The sequence below is a fragment of the Gadus macrocephalus genome, chromosome 3 (genome assembly GCF_031168955.1).
Source record: "Gadus macrocephalus chromosome 3, ASM3116895v1".
Classification (NCBI taxonomy): domain Eukaryota; kingdom Metazoa; phylum Chordata; class Actinopteri; order Gadiformes; family Gadidae; genus Gadus; species Gadus macrocephalus.
Genome location: NC_082384.1, coordinates 18240169 through 18251493, shown reverse-complemented (window position 1 = coordinate 18251493; position 11325 = coordinate 18240169). Strand labels below are relative to the sequence as shown.

Genomic DNA, 11325 nt, shown 5'->3' with positions numbered 1-11325 from the left:
AATGATCATTTGTCACTGTGTTGGGTCGATTCTAACAGCTTTTATCGTGTGAATACACCTTTTAAATAGTTTTTCGATTTCCTAATGAATCAGGTGTTTCTTACTTGTTCATTATGATAAATAGTATTTTATTTCATTTTGGTGATTTCATTTTAAGTGTTTGTGTGTGTGTGTGTGTGTGTGTGTGTGTGTGTGTGTGTGTGTGTGTGTGTGTGTGTGTGTGTGTGTGTGTGTGTGTGTGTGTGTGTGTGTGTGTGTGTCTACAGAGGCTGTCTGGGAGCCACAAAGCCCTGGTAGAGATGCAGGACGATGTAGCTGAGCTACTGAGATCCGCCACCCGTGACTACCCCAACACTAAGGTCTGTGTGTGTGTCTGTCTGTCTGTGTGTGTGTGTGTGTGTATTTCTGTCTGTGCGTCAGTACAATCACATGAAGGCAAATGTAGAAAAGTTAGCACCTACGTCAGAAAATGTGACATTTGCCTTTGTGAACCTGTCACAACAGAAACCGTTTCAAAAGCATTGTTGCCTAGTTACTGGTCAACTCAGTGACTGCGGTAACCGTTTGCATAAGCTCTGTGTGGACTCCTTGACTGAGTGGCTTTATCACCGGCCAAATGTGTGATGTATCTATGTACGCAACCTGCCTCTGTAGGGGAACCTTGAACAGATCCAGTCCGTGTTAAACTCCACCGAAGTGGGCCTGCATCAGCTTACAGCTCATGTTGACTGCCGCAGCCTACACATGGTGAGTCAGAGAGTGAGTGCGTGTGTTTGTGTCTTTGTGTGGTTTTATCAACTGATGATGATACAATGATGAGTAATAGAAAAACTTTTTAAATGATTTGACTCGTTGTTGACATCTTGTTGTCTCCTCTCTTATCCTCTCCTCTGCCTTCTCATTTCTCCTCTCTTCCTCCCCTCTCCTACCCTGCTGCTGTCCCAATATCCTATCCTGTCCTGTCCTCCTCTTCCTCCCACTCCCATCTCTGCTCCTACTCATCTCCTCCAATTCATCTCTCCTCCTCCTCTGTCCTTCTCCTCCTCTTCCCCTCTTCCTGTCTCCTCATCCTCTCTCCTCCTCATGTCTCCTCATCCTGCTACTCCTCTCTCCTCCACTCTCATATCCCTCCTCCTTCTCATCTTCCTACGCCTCCTCCTCTTTCCTCCTCCTGCCCTTCTCCCTCATCCTACTATCTCCTCATCTCTCTCCTCCTCTCTCCTACTGTCTCCTCCTCTTCCTCCTCCTTCCCCTCTTTCCTCCTCTCTCCTCCTCCTGTCTCCTCATCTCTCTCCTCCTCTCTCCTCCTCTCTCCTACTGTCTCCTCCTCTTCCTCCTCCTTCCCCTCTTTCCTCCTCATCTCTCTCCTCCTCTCTCCTCATCTCTCCTACTGTCTCCTCCTCTTCCTCCTCCTTCCCCTGTTTCCTCCTCTCTCCTCCTGTCTCCTCCTCTCTCCTCACCTCTCGTACTGTCTCCTCCTCTTCCTCCTCCTTCCCCTCTTTCCTCCTCTCTCCTCCTCCGGTCTCCTCATCTCTCTCCTCCCCCTTCTCCTATCCCCCCCCCCCTCCTGTCTCATGTCTCCCCCGGTCTCCTCCCCCCCTCAGGACTACGTCCAGGCTCTGACGGGCCTGTGCTACGACGGCGTGGAGGGCCTCATCTACCTGGTGCTCTTCTCCTTTGTCACAGCCCTCATGTTCTCCTCTATCGTCTGCAGCGTGCCTCACACCTGGCCGAGCAAGAGGTAGGGCGCAGACACACACAGGCACGCACACACACACACAGGCAAGCACGCGCAATACATGCAGAAACACATACAAACACACGTACACACACACATACACACACACACACACACACATTCACCCTTTCACAACCTTTATCAAGAATCCATGTGCAAGTGATTGAACGATCATGATTCATGTGTTTTCTTCCTGTGGTTCCTGCGGTTCTGGATCACCCGCGATTGGTTCTTCTGACTCCTTTTTGCTCTGTGCTTTAACTTTACCTGACTGACCTGCTGCTGCCCCCTCCCACCCTTATCCTGCTGGTCAGAAACAGACAGGAGATAGCCCAATAGAGCGACCTCGTTTAGAATCAGTGCATGTCACCATTTTTGTGTGTTTATCTTTGAGCCGTTGTGTCCCCTTCTCCAACCATCCGTCCGGTTTGCCACCCCTGGCTGCATATTTATTTGTCTCGGTTCCCTTTTCACTAAATGTTTGTGATTTTGTTGTTTCTATTTTTGTTTGTCTTCATTTGTTTGTGCCACTATTTTCGAAACTGTCTCTGCCATCTTGTCTCTGAGCATCTCTAAAATGTACCAAAACTCCCCATGTTTTTCATTCTCCCCACGTCACTCCCCTCTTTCCCCTCCCTCCCTCCCTCCCTCCCTCCCCCATCCCCCTCCCCTCCCTGTCCTGATTTGGAAATACATTGGGCTTCAGCAATTGGTGAGAATGCGATTTCCTACAGCTCTAGTTCTAGCGCCAGTGACACAGACTGGATGTTTACAGTAGATGAGTAACTAAGATGATAATGTTATCCTAGCTTCCTCTGCCTTTTGGATAAATAGCTGTTAATCAGGTCTAAATAGCATGTAATACAGCGTCAGTGGTTGGAATGCACCAATGGAAGACACTTGGTATGAACCACAGCTTAGATAGGTCTTTGATGAGTGGGAGTAAGCAGTAGTATCACTGTATGCCTCTCACCAAGAATTCAAACAGACCATAATGACACTCTTGCTGCATTAATACAAGCAGCCCCCCTAGTCTTGAAGAGGGTTGTTGTATTGTGTTTACTGCATGCAGACAAAGGACACGCTGTATGCCGCTCCAGGCTTGGTTAGACTTGTCATTTAGCACACCCTTGTGGCTCACTGGGGCACTGCCCTATTCCCGCCGTCTAGTTTTAACATTACAGGATGAGATGTCCTTTCTCTGTTAGCTATCTTGAGGGGTTAACAGGTGTAAAATGACAGTTCAATTAGGAATTATTTTAAACCAAATTATAAACAACAAATAACATTAATCCTATAGGGCATTAATGAAGTTGTATCTAATCTAATCTAATCAAAAGAAAAAAAATCTTGGACTATATTATACAAATGTTGGACAATGTTTATTACTAGGAAGACACAACCGTTGTTTTTTTTGATCAAGTAAAGGGTATATCAAACATCATCTAATGGATGAACATTTCTGTATATATTTCCGTAGCCAGATATCCAACTTCCAAATCAGCACACTTATCTAATACCTCATTATCTTATGTTGCTGACTGTTTCATATTTTTGACCATTTTGTCAACAAAAATGGTTAGCCCAGCCAAGCTTTTATTATTTCCTACCTTTTATATGATTTTCTTTCCTTTGACTTTTTCTTTCCCCCAGTAATGCATGGCCTGGCACATTTTAAGTGAATTCGGCAAATATATGAATGTTGGTCTATCCTCACTATCTTCACAATCAAATAATTAGCACTGAAATGTAAAAATAAAAAGTACAGCATTTTTTATTTATTCTGGATCCTCCTCAAACGTCTGTATGTTTGCTATGAACCCGCATGGTGTCGTTGTGTGGGCCACTGTCAGGCCTCACAGCTTGACTCTGCTTCAGGGGCCTCCCGGACACAAGATGCTACAAATGTCTTTCCCAGTCAGCGGCGCTAAAGGCGCTAAAGGCGCTTAAGTCTTACCAGTGTTCCCCTCCTCGTCCTCTCCTAACCTCCCTTCCAAACCACCTAAACTCTTGTTGTCTCTCTTGGATTGTCCCTCCCTCTCTCCCCCCCTCTTCTCACCCCCCCCCCCCCCCCCCCTCGCCGCGCCCACCCTCACCCCGGCCCCCCCTTCGACCCGACCCAACCCCCAAGGACGGAGGAGGAGGATGGCGAGGACGAGTCGGGCGCCTCGCGCGGCGGCGCGCACGATAACCTGTACCGAGTTCACATGCCCAGCCTCTACAGCTGTGGCTCGAGCTTTGGTAGCGAAGCTAGCCTGCCCGCTACGGCGCACACTGTCAGCAATGCCCCCGTCACTGAGTACATGTGAGTTAGCACCTACGGCTAGCTAGCTAGGGGTAGCTCGGAGGACACACCGCCTGCTATGAGAAGCTAACCAGCACTGCAGAAATTCTCTGCTTGACATAGAGGAACAGATAGCGGCTAGCTAGACCCCTGGCTCTCATATCTGTTGGCACTCTTAATGTTAGCTAGACACACCTTGTAGCTAGACAACCCTTGTTAGAATTCCCTCAACTGTTAATACGGCATGTCGATACATAAGCCTTGGCACAACCGATAATGTTGGGAACGAAGGTTGAAGAAAGGCTTGAGCTAGTTGGCACAAACATCTGGTAGAACAACAGCACTCTGGATAATAGAGTGTTGTTAGTATGTTTGGAATACCAAATGTTTAAAAGACCAATTGCTATTCGATTTAGTTCCATCAAGAAATACCCACTGATAATGTAAACAAGCAATACCCACAGTGTAAAATGAACGACTATGACTAGCCTATAGTCCGGTCAAAACTTATTTTCTGTACGTAAGGATCAAACATAAGGATGCATGTAAGACCAAAGTTAAGTCCTCGCCGTGACATTGCTCTTTAAATGACCATTCATGATCTGACTTGTATGACATAGATCTATAACGTTGGGCAGTTAGTTAAAGATGGAGCATGCTCAGATACAGGGACCCGGGCCACAGTTGAACCTCTGGCGACGCCTGTCAGTTAACCTCTTATTCTACAACGCAGGAGCCAGAACGCAAACTTTCAGAACCCTCGGTGTGAGAACACCCCTCTGATTGGCAGAGAGTCCCCTCCGCCCTCTGTAAGTGCACACTTTCTAGTTCTCCCTCTCCCACCTCCGCCGCATTCCAATACCCACACTACGGACAATCTGATTGGACACCTCGGGGGGGAGGCCAAACCCCTTTGGTTTTGGCGGCGCCCTTTCTGTGTCATGAGGACCGCGGGGTCCCCATAAAGCACAGAAACGTTGTGTGTGTGTATAATGTGATGGCCGGTACCAGGCTAGTGTGGCTATTGGAACGTATTGGTCTGCTCTTCCTACCTGCACCACTGCACGCTGGTCATCTGAGAGAAAAGGGGGGTATTGTGGAATGTCTTCATAGAGGTCATTTTGGCAGCCTGGGACGACAGCAATATGAGAGGTAGACATTAGAACAGCGGAACTTGCACTTGCACCGAGAGAGGAGTTGGATTTCTTTGATAATACTGTGTCATCACATTTATCTCCAATTTTGAGATGTCTCTGTTTCTGATGTGAAGAGAGGATCTGGGTGGTGGTGTTGTTCTCTGGTCACTATGATGGAAGGAGGGCGTGTGATTATTCCATTTATAAAACAAGCAGCCGTCTCAATTGGGAATAATAAGGGCTGGACAATAGAGATAAAATATAACATTGTGATAATACATGTTGCAAAGGCAATATGACCCGCCATTCGGCATTCTAATTTCCAAGATTACTTTTGATGTGCCTGAAACTTTTACAATTCCTTTCTTCAAATAGAAAAAGTAAACCGATATGAATAGAACAGCTGTGTTCCACCACTTTACATTTGAAGAAGATGGAGGAAAGAAGGTCCTTTTCATCCTGAATCACTAGTCTGGAAATGTGAAGGGGTTGTCCATGAATGGCAGCGTTTTTTAAATATTTTATTTAATAGTCTGATATACCGCCATACTGTGAATTGTAATCTGTTGTCTATGACAGCACCTTAATATATACCGCACGTACAACAGGCAGCGTTAAAGGCAGACAAGGTCTAGTCATATTTATACGTCACAGGCAAAATAAATCAGATCAGTATCTATGGTCAAGTGACATCTAAAGGCTTAGTTATGGTTCCCCGTTGACGCAAAGCAAAGACCATGCAGTCGCTTTGACGCAGTCGTGTACCTGTTATGGTTCTGCATCGGGTTTACGTCAGGTATACATTAGCGGACCATTCAAAGCTCTTGCTGCTGCGTCGCCTCGACACAAGGGGGGTCCACAAGGACGTAGTGGGTCCGTAAATCCCTTGCGTTGCGTCAACATGGAACCATAACTAAGATCTGAAACGATGCTCGCTGCAACATTAGACCCCCGTCTTCGGTACTTCTCTCCCCTTCAGCAAAAATATATATGCATCTATTAATACAAATATATAGAAAATACTTCCGATATAGTAGACATAGGGTTGTTCTGGCTCCACGACACACGGCAGCACCCTGTGCCCCTAGCTCGGTGTCCTCTCCCCCTCTCCCCCCCTCCCCGTCCCCATAGTGTGTCTCTATGTGTGCATTTCTCTACTCAAGGTGCATGTGTCCCCTGTCTACCTGTGGCCCCTCACCACCTTCACCATCGATGACGACGTCATTAAGACAGTACTGTGCACGGGAACCACCAGCCTATTCCCCCACCCCCCACCCCCCACCACGACCTCTGTCTGTCTGTGGCCATACTGTGCCCCGGCACAGCTGTCCATCATCTCTGATGACCGGAGGCCATCTTGTCCCTGAAGCGACCTTCAGGGTTTTGTCCATGTAACTCGCTAACTCCTCACACTAGAGAGCACCACTAACTCCTTCTAACTCCACCTTCTACATCAGAACTGGAGCACTAACTACAACCGACTGACCAAACCAAACCAAAACCACAACTCCTCATGTAGATGTGATAATAATACTATTCTAATCCGATCTAATCAGCTGTCATGTAGTTATTGTCTTACTCAACCCCCCCTGGCTGTCCAAATGACCGGTGAAAGTATTTCTACTCCACCTGTTTGTCTCTGTGTGCTTCACACGTTGTTGTGTCTGTCTGTCCGTCACTCTCTGTCCCGTCTGTCTGTCTGCCTGCCTGTCTGTGTTTCTGTCTATCTATTTACCTCTCGAAATAGATCAATCTGTCCATCTGTATATGTTTCTCTTTGCACAAAGCCATTCTCATAGCTTTGAGAACATGGAGCCATTTTTTAAGATTCATTTTCTAATTCTTGAATTCAGAAACTATTCTCTCTTATCATTTGCTTCTGCACATTTTAATTGTTTTATTCTAAGTAACTATTGCGTTTCTTATGTGTCAAGTTATGATCCGGCACTCCTGCCCAATTTCAAAATGGTTTCTTCCTGTCCTCTCTTCCTTCCTCTCCACCCCTCTAACCCCGCCCCTGTGTCTGTCACTCCATCCAGTACACCTCTAGTATGAGGGCCAAGTACCTGGCCACCAGCAGGCCCGAGCAGAACCGGCGGTCCGTCCCCAACGACCAACTGGACCCGGCCAGCCGGCCCCACGCCACCGCACGTCCCCAGTCCTCCGTCCACTAGAGGGCCGACGCCACACCACCGCCGCCTCCATCTCATCCTCCACCTCCTCCTCCTCCTCCTCCTCCACCTCCTCCTCCTCCTCCTCCTCCTCCTCCTCCTCTCCATTCCAATGCCTCAGTCAGACAGAATGGGGGGGAGGGGGGGGGGGGGGGGCTCAAGGTCCCCACTCAGCTGCTTCCAAGCAGTTCAGAAAAAAACAACCCACTGGACTCCAAGGTCAGAGGGGATGGTTACCACGACGACCTCCACCACTCGGCCGAACCCCCTGCCCTCCCCTCCCGCCCCAAACAGAGGAACACGTAACCCACATCAAGCAGGACTCACCAACTCAGCGCCTCGGCCTACAGTGCACTTTTAATGAGCTCATATCTCACCCAATCAAAAGAAGAGGAAGTACCCAACCTCCTCATCAATAACCTGTATCATGCCTCCAAGACTACATTTACCACGTTAATGCATTCCTTTGCATAACAACTACTTTAAAGCCCTCTCCATGGTTCCAGTACACTGGCCCCTAGTGGAGATTCCACGCATTTTCTTCAACGTCTCCCCCCCCCCCCCCCCCCCCCCCCCCACACACACACACACACACACGCAAACATACATACAGATCCCCCTTAATTCACACTGTCCACATTCCTGAGAAGTGGGACACATAACCACTTGCACAATAACAAGCCCCCCCCCCCCACCCCCTTACACACAAACAAACACACAAACAATCTGTACATAGCTGTAAATACTGAATGAGCAATTCATTCTGTTTTCATTGGGCAAACAGACCCAAGTCCTTTCTGGTTTAACATGGTGGTGTGCTTAGTGTGTCATAGAATTGTTGCTGTACCTTTCTCATGTCAAAACACATACACACGCACACACTCATACATGCACTCAGAAACCATTTGTATAGAGATAAGAACAAGTGAATCAGAAAAGCCATTCTAACGATATAGCTAACAGCTGGTGTCTGGGACGGCAGACACTTTTGGGGTTACCTTCCTCTGTAGATCAACAGTATTGTTTTAACCCACAATTAATGACTTGAATACGGAGCTGTCTGTGTTGCAGCTCTATTTTTTAATTTTATTATTCTCATTGGTTAAGGTGTGCATAAGCAGGTGGAAGGAGGTTTTGCTTTGTTGTTGTTGTTGTTGTAGTACGAGCCAGGACTGTTGTGTGTTCTTGCAAGCGCTTTTCAAATGGATCTCTGTTGGGAATGATTCATTATGCGGGCGCCTGGAAGACACCGAGGCGGGACGGAAAGAGACGTCGATGTGCTCAACCTGTGCCAAATAACTCTGAATAACGAGGGTCACCGGATGTTCCCCTCTCTGCTACTGCCTCGATGAAAGAATCAAAAAAAGGGAGAGCGGCAAAGAGGAGGATAACGCATTTCTGGATGGGACTATTTTTCTCCTCCATGTAAATAAGAGCAGAGTTGAAGGGACCCATGGGACAAAGAAGAAGATGATCAGAAACGGGAAATGGCTGGTGAAACGTGGTGTCCAACGTGTTTCCAGAGTCGGTGCTCACTCTGCCAATCAAGTCGCAAGGAGAAGGAACCGGAAGGCGAAAAAAAAGAAGAAAAAACTACTTACTAATAACTATTTTTTTGGATTGATTTACAATGTATTTCCTCAAGTATAACAACTGGGTGTCTCAATGAACACAGGCTTTGTTTTTCTTCTGTTTTGTTTCATAAACCCTCTTAGAATGTAGGACAATTAGTGGTGTTCAACTTTGTTTGGGTTGTTTTGTTTTACAAAGCGGTTAATACTGATGTGGTACTGTGACAAAGAAAAAAAATTCTTCTCTTGTTTTTCTTGTAAACTGTTGTTTATGTTTATCCGTCAAACGAAGACCTCTGGAGTTGGAGAGGTTCAAGGCACATTGCTATGACCAGGGGTCCGAGACCCACTGACTAGCCCCTCTCAACCAGTCCATTTTTGGTTGTTATTGTTGTCTTAAAGAAACACAATGACTTTTCAAGGTGGTAATGGAGAAGTTGTCACAGAAAGGCACGGCCACGCTATAAGCTACCAAGTGTGCGTATGGTAGGGACACTCTCTCTCGCTCTCTCTCCACTCTCCCCTTTCTCTCTCTCTCTCTCGCTCTCTCTCCACTCTCCCCTTTCTCTCTCTCTCTCTCTCTCTCTCTCTCTCTCTCTCTCTCTCTCTCTCTCTCTCTCTCTCTCTCTCTCTCATTCTCTCTCTCTCGCTCTCTCTCCACTCTCCCCTTTCTCTCTCTCTCTCTCTCTCTCTCTCTCTCTCTCTCATTCTCTCGCTCTTTCTCCACTCTCCTCTCTCTCTCTCTCTCTCTCTCTCTCTCTCTCTCTCTCTCTCTCTCTCTCTCTCATTCTCTCTCTCTCTCGCTCTTTCTCCACTCTCTCCACTCTCCTCTGTCTCTGTCTCTCTCTCTCTCTCTTTCTGAACCCTGTACAATGTATAGAAACATACGTATGAGTCTGCGTGTGGCCTCGCTACCGTGTGATTGGCTCTTTCTATATCTCAGTGTTACCGTGTGTAAGTGACCGTAAACAGTGTGTCAGAATGAGGAAATCAAGCGAGTGCTTCAAGCCTTCTGCAGTGTTACTTACAGTTATAGTTACACACGCACTCAGCACACAAACACACACACACACACAAACACACACACACACACACACACACACACACACACGATGCAGAGACTTGTATGCATACACTCCTAAACATAATACTACACTTCTCCCATATACAAAACACACACTTTTTATGTGGTCCTGTTTTAACTTCACGTACACATCTAGTGCCGTAGGAGCCATACGACATGCACCACCTCCCCAACCATTCCCCTCAACTGTGGCATCCAAGAAGAGTTGTCATAGTACATTATAATTTGTTTGTTTTCTATAGAATAATGCATACTGTAATGAGCTACGTAGGCTACTGACCTGTACAGCAGCCCAGCGCTTACAACAGCACCCTTGGACCGGCCCTCCGTCTGGGCTTTTTTAACCGCTTTCTTCTCCTCTTAACGGGACAGCCACTGCTCATAATAGCGAGACAATCATCTTACCTGTGATTTCTCTTACAGTGATATGTTCTCATTGTCACAGTAACTACACTACCTACGCTGTAGTACTCAACGGTGTCAGTGCACCGGGGAGGGATAACCTATGACAAGATCCATTGGAATAGTCACTGATGGCCTTTCATAATGTTTTTAAACTCTTACTACACTCTCTCATATCACTGCATTTTTTTTATGTCTGTCTTGTACAAAGATGAAATGTAAAGAATTAAAACAACGATAGCTATAGCTTTTTTTTTTTTTTTTTAAATAGGAGAACAAAGGCAAAAGCAGCCGTTTGTTTCCCTCTCTTTTCTTATTAGTGACGACTGAATCTCTGTCTTGCATTGCAAATGTTTTACGAAAAAACAGTGTTTGAGTGTAGGTCTGCACACCTGACTCAAAACGCTCCTTGGCTTCCTGTCTAACGTTGTTTTTGCAAACTCGCTGGGGCCCCCTTTGGCACAAATCTCTGTTGAGGGAACGTCAAAAGTACCCATGAGAACCAGTTTTTACATTGTAATGTAATATGGGGCCCGCTCAAGCAAAATAAAAAAAACGAAGAAATAAAAAAACAGTTGAGCAGGACTTCAAAAGCAGTTGTATCTTGGTGTGGTAGACGTCTTCGGTTTTCTCTGAAAGTTCCTTTTAAGGTTTTAACTTAAGATATTAATGATGTTCATGTCAAAACTGTGGTAATAATATCATTCAGCCTGGAATAAATGTAATAAAAAAGGAAAACAATTAAAGCCACTTTAACTTACTGATACAGAGTGTATTCTGTTTATTTATGTATTTTTCTAATGAATTTCTTTATGTGTTTGTGTTTGCAAAACCCAAACCCAAATACTTTTCTGTTGGGCAATGAGCTGCATGACTGAAACAGTGTGTTATAAAATAAATATACAGTAAGTTGTGCATCAATTTTAAGAAACGCAAATA

At 46.1% G+C, this 11325-nt stretch overlaps 1 protein-coding gene across 1 annotated transcript; it reads left to right on the top strand.

The window, feature by feature from the left end:
* The first annotated feature begins 199 nt into the window (after positions 1–199).
* Positions 200–11147, top strand: LOC132454421 (protein tweety homolog 3-like). Its single transcript, XM_060047767.1, has 4 exons — positions 200–359; positions 655–747; positions 1605–1741; positions 7198–11147. The coding sequence occupies exons 1-4, from the start codon at positions 300–302 to the stop codon at positions 7211–7213; spliced, it is 306 nt and encodes a 101-aa protein (XP_059903750.1). The 5' UTR covers positions 200–299; the 3' UTR covers positions 7214–11147.
* Positions 11148–11325: the final 178 nt, after the last annotated feature.

Bases quoted from the DNA above. Each gene is read 5' to 3' on its own strand.
- LOC132454421 (XM_060047767.1), top strand. From the start codon at position 300: ATGCAGGACGATGTAGCTGAGCTACTGAGATCCGCCACCCGTGACTAC. The intron at 360-654 runs GTCTGTGTGTGT...CTGCCTCTGTAG, and splicing joins GTGACTACCCCAACACTAAG to GGGAACCTTGAACAGATCCA. The intron at 748-1,604 runs GTGAGTCAGAGA...TCCCCCCCTCAG, and splicing joins ACTGCCGCAGCCTACACATG to GACTACGTCCAGGCTCTGAC.